Source organism: Ovis aries, chromosome 15 (genome assembly GCF_016772045.2).
Source record: "Ovis aries strain OAR_USU_Benz2616 breed Rambouillet chromosome 15, ARS-UI_Ramb_v3.0, whole genome shotgun sequence".
In the NCBI taxonomy this organism is placed as follows: Eukaryota; Metazoa; Chordata; class Mammalia; order Artiodactyla; family Bovidae; genus Ovis; species Ovis aries.
In genome coordinates this window covers 13,990,097-14,013,922 of record NC_056068.1, presented here as the reverse complement: position 1 = coordinate 14,013,922, position 23,826 = coordinate 13,990,097, and the positions used below count along the sequence as shown (strand labels likewise).

Genomic DNA, 23,826 nt, shown 5'->3' with positions numbered 1-23,826 from the left:
TGAGATGGCTGGATGGCATCACTGACTCAATGGACGTGAGTCTGAGTGAACTCCAGGAGTTGGTGATGGACAGAGAGGCCTGGCGTGCTGCGATTCATGGGGTCGCAAACAGTAGGACACGACTGAGTGACTGAACTGAACTGATAATAGAAATATAAGTTTCTTTTGGTGATCTATTTTATGATAGAAATATAAAGTTGTTGTTGATTCATACATATCAATTTTGGCTTTTAGTATGCCTTGTTAATTTTTTGTTAAAAGTTGAACATAATGCACCAGGTAAAAAGAGCTGAGATAAACAGGTTCCTAAAGTGGTGGTGAGGTGTGGAGGCGGGAGGAGAAATGTCCCATAGTCCTGTGTCTCAATCTCTTAATCCTCTGCCTTTTATAAAGACTGTAACATTTATAAGTGCTTCTTTCCTTGTGGCTCAGACGGTGAAAAAAAAATTTGCCTGCAATGCAGAAGACCGGGGTTTGATCCCTGGAGGAGTAAATGGCAAGCCACTCCTGTATTCTTGCCTGGAAAACTCCACGGACTGAAGAGTCTAGCTGGTTACCATTCATGGGGTCACCAAGAGTCGGACACAACTGAGGGACTAACACTTTCACTGTCCCCACCTCCACCCCCATAGGACAGGCTGGCCAGAGGGTGCTGCAGTTTGTATTTCTCTTCACCCATGGGGAAGGTTAGAGGAGGCTGGAATTGGGTATCTCCCTTCCCCCAGATCAGTTAAGCTCTGACAAAACCCACAGGCTAGGCTAGCAAAACAGGTTCTTTTGAGGGCAGGTTTAAGAAAAACAGAATGTTCTGGACATTTTCAAAATAGCTGCTTTTCCTCTCCCTCTGCCAGTATCAAAAGAGAATTTTTCTAAGCCTTCACTGTAAGAAGCTGGTAGGGCTCCTGTTGGTAAATCTCACAAAACTATGAAGACCCACCTAAGACTGGGACGCCCCTGGAGTTTTTCACTTTCTACTTGTCTATGCTGATTCTGCAGTCCATGGGGTCGCAAAGAGTCGGACACGACTGAGCGACTCTACAACCACCACCTAATTAAATATCCTCTAGGCACAGTTTTACTTATTTCTTTACCATCAACTGAATATAGTCATTATTATCCCTGCTGCATCATGACTGTATTAAATATACTTTTATGTTCATCAGTTTTTCCACATTTTCTAATTTTTTAATAATTTCTATATATATTTCTATTATAATTATTTGGCTGTTTTTACTGAAACTTTTAACACATTTAAAGTTTTTATTCTTTTAAGCCTTAATGAAATTAATATTATATGTAATATAATCTGCAAATCACATCAAAATAATTACAAACCCAATAAATAGGCTACAGACCATTGAACAGTATAATAGGCAAGACTCTACTTATATTATAACTTAGCCAACTGCTGACATCATAAACTAATGGTCAGTATAGTTGAAGAGCTTTTACTCCGATACCCAAAAATTCTACATAGGAACTTTAAAGGAAGATGTTTTGGGGGGTATCGAATGCTTTTAAGGAACTTTTAGGGAAGATTTGTTTGTATACCAAAGAGATGGTGAGAGTAGTAGAAGCACTGGTGATTTTTACTTTTTCCTTAACCCTGTTTCTATTTCCCACAAATTATTATTACATTGTATTGCTTTTATAATTAAAAAAAACTCTCAAGGTTATTATAAAAGATACAAACTTTTAGAAAGGAGAGCCAATGGACTCTGGAGAGAAAAGTTTCAGTAAAATGGAAATCATAAGGGTATGGTCTAAAGTCATTTCTTTATTAAGCATGGAAATGAGTCAACCATAAACCCCATTTTCAAGGGGATTTCCATGAAGGAGGTACACATTAGTGACTACCTGTGTCTTTCAAATTCACCTCATATAATTTCTGTAAAGTCTTTCACCATTGCTGTCTCTCTGACTTATCTAAGTATCTTCTATCAGAAAATAAAGATCATAATGGGCTAGAAGGGACAGAAGTGGCAGGGAGTCTGTGATTAACAGACTGAGCATCATTTGCTTCACTGAAGAGCAGAGTACACTCCAGATATGTGAGCAAGTGAGCATGAAAGGAAATGAGATGAGCACATTTCGTGTAACAGGTGAGAGACTATCTGAGGAATCCCTAAAGAGGTGGGGTCATACTTGGTGACAGTGGGTGATACAGTGTGACAGCTGTGATGGGACCAAACACAAAGAACCCTGAACACAAGGCTCAGAAGTCTGCAGTCACCACTGTAAGAAACAAGGATCCCCTTGAAGAATTTTTAAACCGGGGTATCACACATGGAAAGTGATGTCAAAGGAAGATGAGCTTCATGATGGTGCATTAGCTTCAACAGACAAAGACAAGTCTACCAGACATAAGAACTAGGGGACTACTAAGGATGGGGACTACTAAGGATGGAAAGTAAAGGGAAATGAGCATTCTTCAGAAGATAACGACATTTTGTTAAAAGAGAAAATAACTGAATATTTCTCCTTTTCTTCACCTGATTTAGTCAAAACACTTTTCCTGGGTACCTTCCACATTCCAAATACTAAGCTCTAAGGATACAAGAAAGGAAAACAGATACATTCTTACCTGTATATATCTTACAGCATATTCTCTTTTTCTTTCCAGAAAGTTTGTTTTTCTTTGAATTCTTATTTTTTGTAAATACCCTCCAAATACTTTAAGTGTGTTTAAATGTAGTAGAACTTTATTTACTTATAATATAAACTGTTTTAGAATGCTCTGCCCTTTCTGCTTCCAAAGTATACCTTTGCGATAGTACCTGTCACATAATAATCACTGATTTGCTTATCTCCTTTTCCACTACATGATTCTAACCTTCACGCTGGCTGAGGCCAGGTCTTACTGGATACTTTCTCCCCACTCAAGAAATTTCAAGAGAATGCAGTGAGTCAGTGAATCCTATTTAGTTGTTAAGCTGTGACCCCATGGACTGTAGCCCACCAGGCTTCTCTGTCCATGGGACTTTCCAGGCAAGAATATTGGCGTGGGTTGATATTAAATGCATACATTTCATTGGGAACTATGAATAAAACACAAAATTTTCTTCTTTAGTTTCCTAGATGTAGCCAACAGGTGGTTTCAAATTTCAGTCAATTAGGAGTGCTCCTCAACCTTTTCCACCAATTAAATACAGCAAATGGGAGGATGAATGTTCCCAGCATCCCAAGGAGCTTTAGGTTGCAACTGGCCATATGTGTAAAATAGATTTTAAGTCACATTGATTCAGGCACTATTCTACAAACTAGAGAAATAACCAAGGCTCCTGCCTTTGCAGAGCTTAAATTGATAGAGGTAAGATGAACAGCAATCAAATAAACAGGAAAAGTTCGTTACCAGTTTAGCATAATAAAATTTTGTTTTATTTTTTTATAAATGAAACTTTTAAAATTTATTTTTTATATCTTTTAAAAAATATGTATTTATTTGGCTGCATTGGGTGTTAGTTGCAGCACTCGGGATCGCGGCTCACAGACTCTCCAGTGGTGGCACGCAGGCTCGGCGGCGGGGGCGCAGGCTGAGTTGCTCCACGGCATGTGAGATCTTAGTTCCCAGACCAGAGACCTTCCTAACCACTGAACCACTAGGGGGGCCTTCTATAGCTTTTCTTTTAAGGTTAATACTTTGGGTCTTATATTAACGTTCTCTTCTGACATGTTATAAAGATATTTTAAATTTTTGATTTTTCAATGTTAAGTCTAAAGAATTCAGTTTTTGTGTTTGAATTAAGAATTCATTTTTTCTTCTCCAATATGGCTAACCATATGGCTGATATGGCTGACTACCAACTAGTTCATTCCTCCCCCAATGACCTATTATACCAACTCCAATACAGAGTTCCTATAAATATCTGTTCTTGAACTTTGTTATTTTTCATTCATCTATTTCTGTACTAATTACTTTAGCTTTATATCGACTAAATGAATCCTCCTGCTTCATTTTTCTTATTAGTAATCTTGACATTTTATCTTTCCACATAAATTTTAGGATCAGCTTGTCAAGTTCTACAGGATCAACTTGAATTTTGTTTGAAATGACACTGAGTTAACTGATATATTGAAAACATTTGACATTCCCAAGCTTTTCTGTCTACTCATATATTTGAGATAGTTTTAGGCTCTTTAGTAAAGTTTTATAACTTTCTCCATGAAGTTGTACATATCTTTTATTAGACAAGTGATGTAATTTTGTTGCTCTTGTGACTAGAGTATTTTTTAAATCACACTATCTAAACATTTTTGCTAAAGTACAGAAGCATGATTTTTTTTGTTAAATTATCTTATATCCAGCATCAGTGCTAGAAGTGTACATAATAGATTTTTCTTAAATCTTCTGTATCAACAATCATCAATAAACAATGAAGGTTTTGCTTCTTTTCATTCCTTATATTATGTACCCTTTTCTTATTTTACTGGCTAGGACTTCTAGCATAATGTTGGAAGCAGTGACAGAAACCAGCATCATGTTTCTAAGTTCCAAGTAAATGGCTTCTAACACATTTCCATTAAGGATGAGGCTTATAATGGAGTTTTTAGTGGATACCCTTTATTTGCCTAAGTTGTTCTTTTCAATTTGTAGGCTGTTAAGAGGTAGTATGAGGGGTGGTGGTGTTAGTCACAAATAAGTCAATCAATTTTTGCTCTGGCTATTAAGATAGCTATGTATAACAGAAACTGTTCTCCATTTACCTAACATCTGCTCTATGAGCCTAAACTCATTCTGACTAGACCTGCATACTTACAGAATCTGTCAAAACTACATTCACATATATACTCTAGAAGAAATAACCCAATTATCTGTGGCCTTTAGTTCATAAAGAAATATTAATAATGTAACACAAATTTTGAATGGATAATCACATTTACTTGATTTAAGCCCATTAATATTTCAAGATAAGGAAAGATGGTTATAAACAAAACCCAAAATACAACTTTTATCTCAAATATACACATATATAAACTATATAAATACATATACATATTCTGAGATCATATGTCTGAGGACTTCTAAGATAATGGGATAAAAAACACAGAATACAATATCAATACAATTTGATTTTGAATTGCAGACAAACATCATTATAAGTGCCATATCACAAGCATCAACAAAGGAAAGGGAATACTGCATAGCCTGACTTTTAACTTATCTTTAATCACCACCATTTAAGGAATACACTTTAATTAAACCCCAATGCCATATAAATTACATTCTATAAATAAATAGAGCTGTGCATTTGAATTTTAAAGTTCTATATTTCATGAGATTTTAGTCTTTGGTGAACAAATAAATCAACCAAACACAAGTTTCCTAACTTCTTAATTCTACTGTCAAACTCTAAAACTATGTTCTTAGTAGGAACATAGTTGTATTAAAGAAAGCTTGCTTTTTAAAACGGAAAACTTATTTTAAAATAATTTGATGATTAAAATTTTTATATGAAAGGATTTTAAGTTTTTTAAATGAAATTTAATAGGCCAAGTGCCAAAGTGAAGAACAAAGCAAACAGAAAACACTACAAGTATTATCACTGAGGAAGCATGAATCAATTTACCAAGCCTGAGACTGTGCTCAACTTTTCAGAAACACATCTGCTGGATTAAATCTGTATATGACTTTTTCCAGAACAAACTACGCTTACAAGATGAAAAAGTAACACAAACGGAATTCTACCTGAGTAAATACCCCTCATCCCTGATGATTTTCGATTCTGCTTTACTGATGTGGGAGCAAACAACCTTGTTTGAATAGGAAGTTCTTAACAGAAGCTTTCACAGGTGTTACTCTATTACAACATTATCCTTTGAGGAAAGAGTCACTTCATGGTACTTGTACCAGAAACCGTATACAATCTGATTTAATATTTTTAATGAAACTGAATTAGCTTTTCAACGCATTGTGTTCTTTCTACTTCTATTTAAAAGCTGTTATTAATGGAGCTTATAAAATGCTGAGGCTCAGAGCAGAGATAAACAGTGACACTCTAAGGAAAACTCAAAGCCCAGAGGTTAACCAAGTTCAAATCATCTGTGAATGATGATTTGCAGGCCAAGCCCCTCATCTCATAAACAAAGCCAAACTGTGATCAGTGAAAGAAAAACACATAGCTGTCTGCAGTGAGTTCCACCTATAATTAACTAGAACACTATCATTTTACAGCTAAAGGTATATATACTAAAATATCAACAACTAATGAAACTGAGAAAGGGGAAAAATCAGATTTTATTAGAAAAACCCTCTTTTAGAATTAGAGAGAAAAGCAATTCTCATTTATTAAGGAATGCTGAAAACTGCTACTTCTACCTCAAAAAATGATTTAAAGATACTTCTTTGAATTAAGAACTTCTCACTTCACATTCCCTGGAGAAGGAATGGCGATGCACTCCAGTATTCTTGCCTGGAGAATTCCATGGACAGAGGAGCCTGGTAGGCTACCATACACGGGGTCACAAAGAGTCAGGCACGACTGAGTGACTAACAGACACCTCACATTTGAAAAAACTTAGCAGCAAAATCACAGGAGCACAGTCTCTCTGGGTAACATGCTGTACAGGAATATGACCAACCCGAGACCAAATAAAATGGCAACACCGAGCTGTGTGTCTTTAAGCACATCATTTAACTCAGCTATCCTGAGTATCAGGCTGCGCCTCTGTCAAATGGGATAGTGATATGTCTCACAGGGCTGTTGTGATGAGACAAAGCTTGTATAAATATTTATCCAGGTAACACACTGGATTTTTTTTAAATTATGAGAAGCACATCCTTCCTTCCATCCTACACATACATTTGAAATCAGGCTTCATTTCTTAAATGATATTAGATGCTCCTCATTCATCTCCTTCCCACAACTAAAAAAAAAGACTGTGATTCAAGTAAAGATTATATCTAATTATCAAAGGTATGTTTTAAAATAAAGGAACATGAAAACAATCAGCCTAAACATATTAATTTCCTTTTTTTCTCTGCCTTTCAGGCACCCTACCATGGTAAGTATGGTTAACCTTTGGTGTCCAAAATGATCTTCTCCTTAATATAACATTTAATACTCCTTACTATAACATTTAACAACTGTCTCTTCATTTTTCTAATGAAAATTATCTCAGGGCCCCACTCAGTTGTAAAAGATACTGAACTAATAAGGCACTAATGGGGACAATCCCAAAGTCATGGAGCTGATGTATAAATTTAACAGATTCCTTTAGTATGCTACTGCTAAGAGAGTCACTAACTGAGGACATTTTTGTGTCTACTGTTAAACCTAAAGAGACAATAGCATAAAGTAAGACTACTCCAGACAAACTTGTATATGTGATCACGATTCTCATTATTTCCAAATAGGATGTACACAAATGATCTTTTGCTTTAGAAGGAGAAAAAAAGTCCTGTGTTACCTTTTTTTGTTAAAAGAAAGAAAGAGGGGCTTCTCCAGGAATCCAGCTTGCAATGCAAGGGACACCGGTTCCATCCCTGGTCCGGGAAGGGTTCCCATGCCACGGAGCAACTAAGCCCATGAGCCACACCGCTGAGCCCAGGCATCGCAGCTACTGAAGCCCTCGTGCCAAGCGCTTGTGCACCCCGATGAGAAGCTCCTGCAAGGAAAAGCAGCCCCCGCTCGCCAAAACTAAAGAAAGCCCACGTACAGCAATGGAGACCCACCACAGCCAATAAATAAATAAACAAGTCTTTAAAAAAAAGAAAGAAAAAGAGAGGGAGGGTGGAGGAGAGAGGGAAGAAAAAGAAAGTGAGCACGCCTGGTACCCAGATCTAGCTTTCAAATGCCATTTTCCAATAAAAGAAAACTGGCCCCCTGAGAAACAGATGATGATTCCAGGCCTGAGGCGGGAAGCATCAGGATGAGCGTGAAGCATCTTACAGTGACAGAAAGTAAGGAAGAGTGACTAAACAAAAAACAGATGAGAAAAACAACCACAAAACACCATAATGGGAGTATGTCAAAGGGACACAAGATCTGACTGAAAGAACTCCCAATCTGAAACTGAAACAAGGTTAGCAGCAAAGTAATACTGCACTGTAACATATATAAAATAAACATCCATGAGTCTACACTGATACAAATAAATAACTGCATAACTCAATAAATGAGGCCACTGCCGCTGTCACTCCAGTCGTGTCCGACTCTATGTGACCCCACAGACGGCAGCCCACCAGGCTCCCCCGTCCCTGGGGTTCTGCAAGCAAGAACACTGGAGTGGGTTGCCATTTCCTTCTCCAATGCATGAAAGTGAAAAGTGAAAGTGACGTTGCCCAGTCGTGTCCGACTCTTCGCGACCCCATGGACTGCAGCCCACCAGGCTCCTCCGTCCATGGGATTCTCCAGGCAAGAGTACTGGAGTAGGGTAGAAGAGACAAATCTCTCATGCAAAAGAAATAAAGTGTTCCACTCTATCTGGGCTCCTTAAACAGGGACTGCGCATAGTTACTTCAATCAAAGAGTACACTGTAAGGGTAAGAAGCGGGAAAGAAAGAGTATTTTATAGTGACAGAACCTATCACTACCTGAACCAAGAGATTAAAGTCAACATTGACAGTGACAAACTATATTGATAGTACATACCACCTTTGATATGATGTGATGAAAATGGTTCTTCATCTCTGTGGTCTAACACATAGCCCCAGTCTAATTAAGGGTAAAACATCAAACATTCTACAAAGTATCTGACCATGCATGCGTGCTAAATCACTTCAGTCACGTTCAACTCTGTGCAACCCCATGGACTGTAGCCCACCAGGCTCCTCTGTCCATGGGATTCTCCAGGCAAGAAAGCTGGAGTGAGTTGCCATGCCCTCCTCCAGGGGATCTTCCTGATCATGTCTCTTACATGTCCTGCATTGGCAGGCAGGTTCTTTACCACGAGTGCCAGAAAGAAAGAAAAGAAAGTAAGTCTCATCAAAAAGAAAGTCTGAAATCACAGCCAAGAAGTGCCTAAAGAGACACGGCTACCAAATGCACTGTGATATGGACCATGGAACACAAACAAGGACATTAGATAAAAACTCAGAGGATATCTGAATACAGCATTGACTTTTTGTAATAATAATGTATCAACATTGGTTCATTAATTTTAACAAATATACCATACTAATGTATTCTAAGATATTAATAACAGGGGAAACTGGATGTCAAATATATGGGAACTCTGTAGTATCCTTGCAATTTTTCTGTATATCTAAACCTGTTCTAAAATTAAAACTTTATTCAAAATAAGAAATTAAAATGTTTAACATATAGTTTAACATTCAGTTCAGTTCAGTTACTCAGTCATGTCCAACTCTTTTGCGACCCCATGGACTGCAGCACGCCAGGCCTCCCTGTCCATCACCAACTCCCGGAGTTCACTCAAGCTCATGTCCATTGAGTCAGTGATGCCATCCAACCATCTCATCCTCTGTTGTCCCCTTCTCCTCCTGGCCTGACCTCTACTTTTCCCAATGTAAACCACTGCTACGTACATACAACATCCTGAGGAAATAAAGGGGGTCTGCACGCAGACAAGCTGACAATGGAGGCCTTCTTTCAGCTTCCTACAGTGTACTGCATTTCACATGTGTGCCCAGGAATTTAACCAAATTTAATGTAACCATAAGGAATTTAAACAAACTAACTCTCACAAGAACACACAAATGGTTTAACATATTTTAGGCAAGAAATAGCAGGTAGACTATAACATTAATAATGTGAGTATAGGCTAGAAATAAAAGCAGTATTTCTCCCATTCCTAATATGAGTTTTTTATCAGTCACATGAGGTTTAAAATGATAGTTTTTAACTAATAAAAGCTGATCTGAAGTAGGCCAAAAACTTCAAAATTATCAAGAGGCCCAGAGGCCCTTAATGCATTCTTTTAATGTAATGAATAAACCAAAGTTAGATACATATATCAAATGCGTATTTAAAATAGTAATAAATTAATGAAAGGTAATAGATTTATATGCACTATCATTAATGATGAGCCCTGCCCTAAATGTATGTTATGCTTCAAGATAACAGTTAATGATATTATGAAGCCTTTTAAATCAGTACAACATATATTCAGATTCTAAATATAAACCTTTATCATTTGTAGTGATGTTTAAAGTGCTATACCCTATTTAGTATTTTGTGACATTTCACAAAAGATAATGGCTAATATGCAGACACCTTTACAGATGTTTCTATCCAGTCTTTTTACATTTGTTGTAAAAAGGAAAAGGAGTACGTCAAGGCTGTATACTGTCACCCTGCTTATTTAACTTCTATGCAGAGTACATCATGAGAAACACTGGGCTGGAGGAAGTACAAGCTGGAATCAAGATTGCCGGGAGAAACAGCAATAAGCTCAGAGATGCAAATGACACCACCCTTATGGCAGAAAGGGAAGAAGAACTATTAAGAGCCTCTTGATGAAAGTGAAAGAGGAGAGTGCAAAGTTGGCTTAAAGCTCAACATTCACAAAACGAAGATCATGGCATCCGGTCCCATCACTTCATGGCAGATAGATGGGGAAACAGTGGATACAGTGGCTGACTTTTTATTTTTCTGGGCTCCAAAATGACTGCAAATGGTGACTGCAGCCATGAAATTAAAAGACGCTTACTCCTTGGAAGGAAAGTTATGACCAACCTAGACAGCATATTCAAAAGCAGAGACATTACTTTGCCAGCAAAGGTCCGTCTAGCCAAGGCTATGGTTTTTCCAGTAGCCATGTATGGATGTGAGAGTTGGACTGTGAAGAAAGCTGAACACTGAAGAATTGATGCTTCTGAACTGTGGTGTTGGAGAAGACTCTTGAGAGTCCCTTGGACTGCAGGGAGATCCAACCAGTCCATCCTACAGGAGATCAGTCCTGGGTGTTCTTTGGAAGGACTGATGTTGAAGTTGAAACTCCAATACTTTGGCCACCTCATGCGAAGAGCTGACTCACTGGAAAAGACCCTGATGCTGGGAAAGACTGAGGACAGGAGAAGGGGACAACAGAGGATGAGATGGTTGGATGGCATCATCGACTCGATGGACATGGGTTTGGGTAACTCCGGGAATTGGTGATGGACAGGGAGGCCTGGCGTTCATGGGGTCACAAAGAGTCAGACACGACTGAGCGAATGAACTGACTGACTTATAAACTACAATAAGTTATGTAGCAACTACAGCACAATATTTAAGTGACTTAGCTCCAGAACTGGATTACATGAGCAGGAATACTGACAATAAGATTTATTGGCTATGAGACCTTTGACATGTTATTTAATCTCTCTATGAGTTATTGTCATCTGTAGAATGGTGGTAATAATAATTTCTACCTTACAGAATTGGTGGAAGTATTTTAAGAGATATTTCACTAAAGCACTTAGAACAACATTTGGCACATGGTAGGGCACTCAATAAATATTAGTTATGACTGGGAGTAAAGCATTATGGGAGTATTCATGAAAATCTTTTATACCACTACAGAATTCATTAATTACCTTTTGGCAAAGAACTTAGAAGACATCAAACTCAGAAATGAAACATATGTTTTTATTTTCTTTTTTATAGATAAGTAAGAATAACCTGTTCTAGGATATTACATACAGATTCAGGTCTTTGAGAATGCTCCATCAATGTCTCCTGCCTAATTAGTTAAAAGTTATATTGATAGTGTGGCCACAAACAGCTGATAGCAAATACTTCACTAGGACTTAGGAACAATATACATACCCTCAAATCAGGAGAAAAGTTCTCTGCAGAAGTTGATATGGAATCCGATGAGACAACAGAAGCTGATTTTGTATGCACTGAATTCTCTGAATGAGAAGTGGAAGCACTACAAGATACAAAAGCACAGGACATTTGAAAAATGGGCGTGTTAAAAATTCAGAAATTTAAAAAAATTAAAAAATTAAAAAAATTCAGAAATTTTATTAACTATAACCCCACTGTTTATTAAAACTTCTACTGCCAACCAGTCCGATACTGCCTATTCAATCTTATCTCTAAATACTGATAAACTGCAAGCTCTATTTCTAAGAATAGGGCTAAGTAGTCTTACCATCCACATTCCCTCTAGACAGGCTTCCCTAGTATTTATGAATACACTCCAGATTAATTCTTTCTTTTTATCTAACCATCCAATTAATCACTCAATTATCAGGCCAATGTGCAAAAAACCATTACACCAGGCACTATGACTTGGAGATAAATAGGGCAAAGCTCTCATGTTCATAAAGCTCACAAGCTTGTGGAAGAGACAGATAAAGAGCACAATGTGATAACCCTAACTATACACATACATACACCCCCAGGTGGACTGAGAGCAGAGAGACAGAGAAGCACCGTGATTATGAATCCGGAAAAAGGAAAAGAAAGTACCTAACTCTACCCAGGAAAGTTCAGGGAAGACATCACAGAGCAGGTGATATCTGAACTGAGTCTTGAAAGATAGGAAATTGCCAGGCTGACAAACAAGCAAGGGAATTCCAAAAATAAACAAAAATCACTAAAAGTATAGAATTATCAAAGAGCACAGAACACTTGAGAAACTACAAATAGTTTGACAGGGTTAGATGAGCAGAAGGAGAAAAGATAATGATGGAAAGACAAGCCTGTCTTTGTACCTTGTAACTTTCCCCCACAACCAAATTGCGTGTTTTTTAACAAGCCTGTCTTAAATATCCATTTTTTCCATTACACTAAGTAATCACACTCGATACTTTTATTCTCTTAAATTGTTATAGACCTTTGGATACCTGATCACATACTGCCTTTTACTGTTTATTGGTCTCAAGTATGTAAATGTTGTCTCACCAATTAAAATTTCAACGTCCCAAGAAGGACAACTGTGTTTATTTTCTATAAAATCTACTTCAGTGCCTTTGTATATAGTTAACGTGTATTATGTTTATTAAATTCAAAAATACAGTGACAATAAACTGATGTCACAAACTGAATGATTTACATCATTTCCTTTCATCAGTAGAAGAAACTTAAATTATTTACGGAAGAAAAATCAATAGTAGGAAAATCTCAGACAGTTTGAACTGAAACTTAAAGTTCTGACTAAGAAATACATTTTTCTAAAGCTTCATTCCCAACATATTAAAAGCCTACTTCACACAAAAAGTCAAGATTCTGATATAATAATCCACCTTGAGGTTGTGATATTTAGAAACCACATTTTTGTTTTAAAATTTGTCCACTCTAATACCTGCATGTAGTGACTACTAAATTATGTTTACAATGTAAAAATCATCTCCTCTCAAATAGTCGTCAGTTCATTTTTATTGAGGTTTGGATACTAAAAATATTGTATATATTTTAGGTGTACCACATGTTATTCTGATATATGTATTCACTATGAAATGATCACCACAATAAAGCTAACTGAGACACCATCACCTCACACAGTTACCTTTCTTTCTCTGGTGAGACAATTTGAGATTACCATCTTGGCAATTTCAAGTATACAATATTATTAAACTCTAGTCACTATGCTATATATTAGGTAACCAGACATAATTTATATCTGAAAATCTGTCCCTTTTGATAGGACAGATTTTTCCCCCTTATCAGATAGGATTTGAAAACATTTTCTCTCACTCTGTCGGTCACTTTGATATAGTCCTAATAGTTTGTTTTTGCTTTTGTTACCTCCCCTAACGGTGGCAAATCTGAGAAACCATTTCAAGACCAGTAACAAAGAGCTTTTCCCCAATGTTTTCCTCCGGGAGTTTTACAGATTCAGGTCTTACTTTTAAATGCTTAATCCATTTTGGTTGATTTCTTGTGTGATGTAATAGAAGGGTCCAATCTCACCCTTCTGCATATGGATATCCATTTTCACCAACACTATTCATTGAAGAGTATCATTTCCCCACTGTTCATTCTCGCTGTTTTCAAAGGTAGATTGACTGTGTACACATGTAGTTCTACCAATCTGTTCTGCTGTCCACTGTTTTGAGAACCACAGCCTTGCCATACAGCTTGAGGTTAGGAAGTGTGATGCTTCCAGCTCTGTTCATTGTGCTCAAGACTGCGTTAGCCATTTTGGGTTTTAATGGTTCCATACTGACTTCAAGATTGTTTTTTCTATCTATGTAAAATGCCATTAGAATTTTTATGTAGCATGCATTGAATCTGTAAATCACTTTGGGCAGCAATGACATTTTAACAAGATTAAGTTTACCAGTTCATTAACACAGGATCACTTTCTATCGATTTGTGTCTTTTTCAATTTCTCCCATCATCGTTTTATAGTTTTCTTCATACAGGTCTTTAACTTCCTTGGATAATTTTATTCCTTAGTATTATATTTTCCTTTTTTCCTTAATGCTATTGCAATGAATTGGTTTCCTTAGTGTCTTTTTTGGAAAATGCATTATTAGTATATAGAAACAACTGACTTCTCCATGTTGATTTTGTATCCTGCTACTTTCCTGAATGTATTAGTTTTTTGTCCAGTTTTTTTTACAATGTTGCATGTATAAAATCATGCTATCTACATTTTTATATATTTATACAATGTGAAAATCATCTCCCTCAAAATAATCACTTCATTTAAATGAATGAAAGTGGCAAAAAAAAAAAAGAAAGAAAATGGCATTCCACTGCAAACACTTCAAAAAATTTTTTTCAAATACAAACATCTCTTTATTAACTATTTCAAAGTATAATTGTGGTTAATTGTTTTTGTGGCCAACAATCTATAATATGACAAGGGAACAGTCATAAGAATTCTATTATCTTTAGATAATAGAATATCTTTAGCTTTATAGTGTAAGGAAAGAAAAATTGATAGGCTGAGAATGATTTCTTTTTTTCTGTACCAATTTATGATTAATTAAAATAACACTAAACATAACATTAAAATAACAAGGAAAACAATAAAAATTTAAGCACAGTACTCTGACAAATATTGTTCGCTGCCTACTCCATATATATATATAAATACATTCCTTTCTTTCCTGATCTGCATGAGGACAGTTATGGTGAGCCCAAGATGACATGCTTGCTTTTGGTTCTTTTGTGTCTAGGAGACAATGCGACACAATTTTCGTCAGTGAAATTTAAGCGGAAGTCTGTTCCATTGTTTTGGAAGCCTTTTATTTTCTTAATAAAGGAGAGCAGAAATAGCAAGGCACTTCTTAACCTTTCCCACTTTCTCTAGCCTGGACCAAGAATGCAAAGCTCAGAAATACTTAGCATCCTGTAAATGGGAGCAAGTGTTGGCCTATGTAGGACACCGAAGGGCATAAAGTCCTGGTGAGCAGGTGAATCCACCCTAACAACTCCCTACTTTGGGAGTCTTGGTTATGTAAAATAAATGAAGTTCAGTTTTTAAAATCACTGTAATGGAATCTTCTATTCTGTACAGCCAAACACAAGCCTCTAAGTGTTACAGCAATCAACACTTTATAAAGTCTATTTCAAACAAGCTGAAATGTATAATACTACTTTTTATGTGTACGACCTGAGAAAACAGAAAACTATGTAAAGGCAACAAAACACAACTTGGAATTAGGGTAGTGTAGACCTAGGAGAAAAACAGTATCAATAGGAATATCAGAGTATGTCCCATTAAGACACCAAACAGTTCTTTAGAGCCAAAATATGAAGTAAACAAATCTAAGGGAAAATAAACAAAACCAGGTATTGTAACTAGTACCTGTCACTCTCAAAGAATCAGTCTTTCAAGCAGAAGTGTGGAAAACAGCCTTTAATTAGTAACTTTTTTCAGATACACATAAACATAAATAGATATGATCTACAACATATCTGAATAAGCACTAGAAGGTTTTAAACTCCAGGCAAGATACGAGGGGCTGGAGGGGCCACACGTGTGACCGTATCATAGTACTGTTGTTGTGATTATAGCAAACACAAATACACATACACATACCACTACCATCACCACCACAATTGCTGAAAGTTCTGGTATAAACATGAAGTGGCTGCTCAAGACTGAAGGTGGCTACGGAATGCAGAGCTCTATTTTCAACAGTTATTTTTCTCCTGCCATATGGGCTTTGTACATGCTTCTGATCACCATGGCTACTAGGATAATATAACTTCATTTCCACTGTTCTTTTCCATTTCTCCACTGCTCATCTTGAGGTCAAGCCCTCTATGTTTACCTTTTATGAACTGTTTCATAAATAAGCTCTGTATTTCCCTGAATTCATACCACTGCTCATGCAACTCCAAAACAGAATGCCCATTTATCTTCCCTGGTTGCTCAGACAGTAAAGAGTCTGCCTGTAGTGTGGGAGACCCAGGTTCGATCCCCGGGTCAGGAAGGTCGCCTAGAGAAGGAAATGGCAACCCACTCTAGTCTTCTTGCCTGAAAAATTCCATGGACAGAGGAGCATGGCAGGCTACAGTCCATGGGGTCGCAAAGAGTCAAAAATGACTGAGCTAATTCTTTCTATTTATTAACATCCTACTGTTACTTACTCTTTAAGACCCAGTAAAAAGGCCGGTTTTTCCAAGAAGTCTTCCCACGTCATCCAGTGGAATAAAACTCAATAATCTATACTTCTGCCTATACTCTATAATGGCATTTAAATTCTTTAGACTAGAGCTCTTTAGTTACACTGCCTCCTCCTTTTAAAAGATAAACTTCTAGAGAATAAGAATCGGCAAGGCATCTGAACTCAGAGCAAAGACTGCAGTCTACTAATCTCATTAAGTCTGGAGGAGGAAATGGCAACCCTCTTCAGTTTTCTTTCCTAGAGAATCCCATGGACAGAGGAGCCTGGTGGGCTACAGTCCATAGGGTCACAGAGAGTCAGACATGACTCAGCGACTAAACAACAACAATCTCACTAAGTAACCAATGCCGCTTTGGTCCTCGGTTTTCCTAGGCCCATAAACTTCAACACACAAACTTCAATCCAAACATTCTTATTATCCTTGTCATCGTGAACCTCTTCAAAAATGTCAAACCTTCAAGTCCGACTCTCTGTTTCCTCTGTCCATTTTCCCTGCCCAAGTCTTCTTTCAGCTAACTTTTCCTTTGCACTGGACTTTTTACGCCATATGGAATAAATTCTCTTCTATCTTCAACCAAATTCTCCCCTCCACCTCTTTGCTTCAGCTGAGATCTCCTTCCAGGAGCCCACTTCTGTGCAGCCTTTTCTAGAGAAGACTCTTGTCCCACATCTAACCAAATCCAAAGGTGAAGCCAGCATTCCCCCAGCTCCTGTCTCATGCTTCCACACCAGTGTTCCTTTTCCATCTCGATATATAAAAGCCTTCTTCCTCCGAGGTGCTTGGTATTTGTGCAGACAACCTCTCTTACCATCCCCCACTCACCTTTTAATCACTGCTTCTCACATTAGCAAAGACTTCCTACTAACCTGGCTCACTTTCTCCTCTTAAAGCTTCTTTCTACTCAGCCTTCATCGCGGCAATTTTAATGTTCACAGGGACAAACTAGCAACCGCCTAGCTCAAAATTCCTCACTTCCTACATTCCTCATCTACATCCCCACCTGAGCAATGTGTTTCTGCAGCACATACCCCACTTTACCATTTCTGGAAACTACCCAGTCTTTGTCATCAAAAACTCGAGGAAACCAGTATCTGACCGCAGATGCTATTCTTTCCAAACATCTCACTTTCTTAACTTTTCCTACATTGAACCGTCAATCCAGTGGTGACAACTCATCCCTCAACTTCTCCGTTTGTCCTTATTCTTCATGCTTCCTTTTCTCTCTCCCCCGCTTCACCTCCTTCTCCATCCAACCCAGTGTAACAGTTTACATTCTCTTTCGGCAAACCCTCGGTGTCCTGTTTCTATCCACTGACCACCCCTGCCCTGCTAATCCCTGAATTCAGATCAATATAACTATCTACCTTCTTCTGTGCTAATGGAGTAAATCTTCACATTGGGGCCATCTTAAACTCACCGTTAGAAACATTAGCTAGACCCCAGGCAGTGCTCAGCAACACTCCCACTTCCCAAGTAAGCTTTCTAAACCATCACCATTTTGTTCCCAAACCAATCGTGTACAATCAATCCAAAGTTCTGTAGATTCTACCTCCCTACCATCTCTTGAATGCATCCTTTTCATATCCTAATTTTTACAGTCTTAGCACAACACCTTTTCCCTCGACTACTCATTCAATACATCATCCCAAACTAATACCAAAGTGATCTTTCAAAAACAGATCTGATCCTATTATTCCTCTGCTTAAGACTTTTTTAAAAAGCTGACATATAATAGATACAGAACATTAGTTTCAGATGTACAGCCTAACGATTCAATATTTGTATATATTGTGCAGTAATCACAGAAAATCTCATTAACATCATCACCACATATATTAACAATTTGTTTCTTCTGATAAGAACTTTTAAAATCAACTCTCTTAGCAACTCTCAACTAAACATTATTATTAACTATAGTCACCATGGTATATATCACATCCCCACAACTTGTTTACTTCATAACCGGAAGTATGTATTTTGACCACCTTTACCCATTTTACCCATTGCCCCCAACCCGAATCACCTGCCTCTTGGCAACCACCAATCTGCACTCTGTACCTACGAGTCTGCTTTTTGTTTTTCAGATTCCACATGTATTTGTGAGATCATATAGTATTTGTCTTCCTCTGACTTATTTCACTAGACATAAAGCCCTCAAGATCCACCCATGCTGTTGCAAATGGCAGTATTTTCTTCTTTTTATGGTTAAATACCACCCACTGTGTCTCTCTCCATGTGTGTGTGTGTAGCACATTTTCTTTATCCATTCACCCATCAATGGACCTTTAGGTTGCTTCCATGTCTTGGTTACTATAAATAATGCTGAAGTTAATGTGGGAGTACCCTTTCAAGTTAGTGTTTTTGTTTTTCTCAGATAAATATCCAGAAGTCAAACTGCTGCATCACATGATAGTTCTATGTTTAATTTTTAGAGGAACCTCCATCCTTTTTCTGTAGTGGTTGCACCAATTTATATTCCAACCAACAGTCTACCAGGGTTCCCTTTTTAGCCACATCCTGACCAGCATTCATGATTTTCTGTCTTTTTGATAACTGCCATTCTAACAGGTATGAAGGACAGGGCAGCCTGGCATGCTGCAGTCCACAAGGTCTCAAGGAGTGGGACACGACTGAGTGACTGAACAGCAACTAAACAACACAGATATGAAGTGATATCCCACTGCGGTTTTGACCTGCATTCCCTGCTTAAAACTTCAAAGGAGTATGTCAAGGCTGTTTATTGTCACCCTGCTTATTTAACTTATATGCAGAGTACATCATGAGAAACCCTGGGCTGGAAGAAGCACAAGCTGGAATCAAGATTGCCAGGAGAAATATCAATAACCTCAGATATGCAGATGACACCACCCTTATGGCAGAAAGGGAAGAGGAACTAAAAATCCTTTTGATGAAAGTGAAAGAGGAGAGTGAAAAAGCTGGCTTGAAACTCAGCATTCAGAAAACGAAGATCATGGCATTTGGTCCCATCACTTCATGGGAAATAGATAGGAAAACAGTGGAAACAGTGTCAGACTTTATTTTGGGGGGCTCCAAAATCACTGCAGATGGTGACTGCAGCCATGAAATTAAAAGACGCTTACTCCTTGGAAGGAAAGTTATCACCAACCTAGACAGTGTATTCAAAAGCAGAGACATTACTTTGCCAACAAAGGTCTGTCTAGTCAAGGCTACAGTTTTTCCAGTGGTAACGTATGGATGTGAAAGTTGGACTGTGAAGAAAGCTGAGCACCGAAGAATTGATGCCTTTGAACTGTAGTGTTGGAGAAGACTCTTAAGAGTACCCTGGACTGCAAGGAGATTCAACCAGTCCATTCTGAAGGAGATCAGTCCTGGATGTTCTTTAGAAGTACTGATGCTAAAGCTGAAACTCCAGTACTTTGGCCACCTCATGCTAAGAGTTGATTCATTGGAAAACACTCTAATGCTGGGAGGGATTGGGGGCAGGAGAAGGGGACGACAGAGGATGAGATGGCTGGATGGCAACACCAACTCGATGCACATGAGTTTGGGTGAACTCCGGGAGTTGGTGATGGACAGGAAGGCCTGGCGTGCTGCAATTCATAGGGTCGCGAAGAGTCAGACATGACTGAGTGACTGAACTGAACTGACTATACTGCCTACAGAATCGCATCCAACCTCCTTAGCACAACACCTGCAGTCTTCCGTGATCAGGCCTTTGTTCCATATATCTAGCCATAGCTTCGCTCAACTGAACCCACTGGGAATGGCGTGCAGACTCTCTAAGCTCTTTAGCCATCTCATGCATCTGCACCTTCGCTGCTGACTCTGCTGCCTTTGCCTATAATGTCCTTCATACACTTCCCTGTTTGTCCCTATCCATCTTAACTGCATCTTCCTTCACTGTACATATTTCTATTGCAATACCTGTAAAATTTTACTGTATTTACTCATCTATGAGCTCCTCTTCTCAGACATTTTTGTTGTTTGTGTTGCTAGTCCAAGATCCTTCACCACAGATCGTTTTCTCAACTTGGTTACAATAAAATATGTAAAGTATCTAAAAAAAAGCACCACATGACTAACTGCTATTATTTACAACAAATGTTATTACATAGAAACTACCCTACCCCAAGTCAGATTAGCTGCATCAATTTAAAAATTATAATGGCAACGTTGCTGTTTCACTTCTCATTATTGCTACTTCCAGCTGTGACATACAAGTCAGAACACAAATGTGACTCAGTGACTATACTCAGGTTTGTAAGGGGTGGGGGTGCGGAGGAGACAGCAAGAACTATAATTAAAGACCTGGTATTCACAAAATAAGAAATTATGTCTTTTGGACAACATTATGTTAGATAATATGGATTCAGAAGTGAAAGACATCCAACTTGAAACTGACAATATAAAATTAACTTTTTCCATACTAAAAAGCTCAAGTGTTCTATAAAGTAATAAAAAGGACATGGTAGTACTACCAGAAGACAACTAATTATGTCACCAAAAATAACCTTTCTCTGGAAAAAATCACAGTAAAAACTAACGCTCTTTTGCCTATTATGTTTTCCACAGAACTACTTTTCCCAAAACTGTTTACTCCAATTTGACAGCCATTTCAATTGCATGAAGTCATGTCCATTAAGGAACAGTTTATATTTTTTTTTTCTTCTTCCCTTCCTTTCTTTCAAATTGAATAGGATTTTTATTTCGCATTTTCATGTCTCACTCTAGCTCAATACACTTTGGATGAAAAAAAGCCAGAATCAGCTCGTAACTGGATGCTCTCAGTGATGTTAGTCCCATCACTTTTTAATATGTAATATTCAAATCTATAAGAATAATTTTCTTCTAACATCACTCCAACAATTATTTAACACTTGTATTCATTATGATGAAAGTGCATATACTGCTACCCAATTACCTCCAAATCAAACTAAATATCTTAACAGTATTCACAGTGCCAAGGTACTCCACCATATCTCATTCTAGCTCAAGTTTACATTTCATTCCAGCCAGACACAACTGTTCCTTGCCACTGGTCATGAGAATCAGTCTTAAAGTTAAATATTTTTTAACTTAGTCTCTAAACTGTCTTCTCTTCTGACCAACTCTGGTTTTCAACCACCCCAAACTTATCCTGAAGGTATATTTTCCACAATAAATCAGTCCTGTTATTCTTACTGATTCAATAAGTCATTGCAAAACCTTTGCAATTGGTTACGTTTATACTGATGTACTGTTTATACTGATTCAATTTTGTCTATCTTGATTCACTGCATAACACACATATCTCTTCAAAGAAATTAGCAATGATAAAACCCTATGTACAAAACACTGCTGTACATCTGGCTGCAGGATGTAGCTCTTCTCTGGCTGCACCCATATTTCCCACACCAGATCCAACTCCTTCCTTAACTACCTTCCCCTGACGCCCAGAAGGAGGAGTAGCCCTCATAGTCAACAGAAGAGTCTGAAAATGCAGTACTTGGGTACAATCTCAAATGACAGAATGATCTCTGTTTCCAAGACAAACCATTCAATATCACAGTAATCCAAGTCTATGCCCCAACTACAGGGGCATATGGTTGGGGCATGGACTTTAGCTTCAGCAAGAAGAAGCCGAAGTTGAACAGTTCTATAAAAACCTGCAAGACCTTCTAGAACTAACACCCAAAACAGATGTCCTTTTCATCACAGTGGACTGTAATGCAAAAGTAGCAAGTCAAAAGCTACCTGGAGTAACAGGCAAATTTGACCTTGGAGTACAAAATGAAGCAGGGCAAGGCTAATTGAGCTTTGCCAAGAGAACACACTGGCCAAAGGAAATACCCTCTTCCAACAACACAAGAGAAGACTCTACACATTGACATCACCAGATGGTCAATTCTGAAAACAGACTGATTATATTCTTTGTAGCCAAAGATGAAGAAGCTCTATACAGTCAGCAAAAACAAGACCAGGAGCTTACTGTGGCTCAGATCAGGAATTCCTTATTGCCAAATTCACTTAAACTGAAGAAAGTAAAGAAAACCACTAGACCGTACAGCCATGACCTAAATCAAATTCCTTACATATTAAAGACTGGAAGTGACAAATAGATTCAAGGGATTAGATCTGATAGACAGAGTGTGTGAAGAACTATGGACAGAGGTTTGTAAAAGAGGCAGTGATCAAGACCATCCCCAAGGGAAGAAATGCAAAAAGGCAAAATGGTTGTCTGAGGAGGCCTTACAGACAGCTGAAAAAAGAAAGAAGCTAAAGGCAAAGGAGAAAAGGAAAGATATACCCATCTGAATGCAGCTGCTACTGCTGCTAAGTCGCTTCAGTCGTGTCCGACTCTATGCGACCCCATAGACAGCAGCCCACCAGGCTCCCCGATCCCTGGGACTCTCCAGGCAAGCAACACTGGAGTGGGTTGCCATTTCCTTCTCCAGTGCATGAAAGTGAAAAGTGAAAGTGAAGTCGCTCAGTTGTGTCCAACTGTTAGCGACCCCATGGACTCCAGCCCACCAGGCTTCTCCGTCCGTGGCATTTTCCAGGCAAGAGTACTGGAGTGGGGTGCCACTGCCTTCTCATCTGAATGCAGAGTTCCAAAGAATAGCAAGTAGAGATAAAACAGCCTTCCTCAGGGATCACTGTAAAGAAAGAGAGGAAAACAACAAAATGGGAAAGACCAGAGATCTCTTCAAGAAAATCAGAGATACCAAGGGAACATTTCATAAGGACAGAAACGTTATGAACCTAACAGAAGCAGAAGATATTAAGAAGAAGTGGCAGGAATACACAGAAGAAAGATCTTAATGACTCAAATAACCACAATGGTGTGATCACTTAAGTAGAGTCAGCCATCCTGTAATGTGAAGTCAAGTGGGCCTTAGGAAGCATCACTATGAACAAAGCTAGTGGAGATGATGGAATTCTAGCTCAGCTATTTCAAACCCTAGAAGATGATGCTGTGAACGTGCTGCACTCAATATGCCAGCAAATTTGGAAAAGTCAGCAGTGGCCACAGGAAAGGAAAAGGTCAGTTTTCATTTCAATTCCAAAGAAAGGCAAAGCAAAAGAATGTTCAAAATACCACATAATTGAACTCATCTCACATGCTAGTAAAATAATGCTCAAAATCCTCCAAGCCAGGCTTCAACAGCGTGTGAACCGAGAACTTCCAGATGTTCAAGCTGGATTTAGAAAAGGCAAAGGAGACAGAAATCAAATTGCCAACATCTGCTGGATCACAGTAAAAGCAAGAGAGTTTCAAAAAAACATCTACTTCTGCTTTATTGACTACACCAAAGCCTTTGACTGTGTGGATCACAACAAACTGGAAAATTCTTCAACAGATGGGAATACCTGACCACCTCAC

At 38.2% G+C, this 23,826-nt stretch overlaps 1 protein-coding gene across 3 annotated transcripts in view; it reads right to left on the bottom strand.

Annotated features, from left to right (window-relative positions):
* Positions 1-23,826, bottom strand: part of MTMR2 (myotubularin related protein 2) — a 111,600-nt gene that overhangs the window by 56,458 nt on the left and 31,316 nt on the right. For all 3 annotated transcript variants that reach the window (XM_060399672.1, XM_027979149.3, XM_060399671.1), the window contains one exon: positions 11,712-11,817. Coding sequence is in view for 2 of the 3 variants with exons in the window: in XM_027979149.3 (XP_027834950.2) it covers positions 11,712-11,817 (106 nt within the window). In the remaining variant the exon portion in view is untranslated. The remainder of the gene's footprint in view (positions 1-11,711; positions 11,818-23,826) is intronic.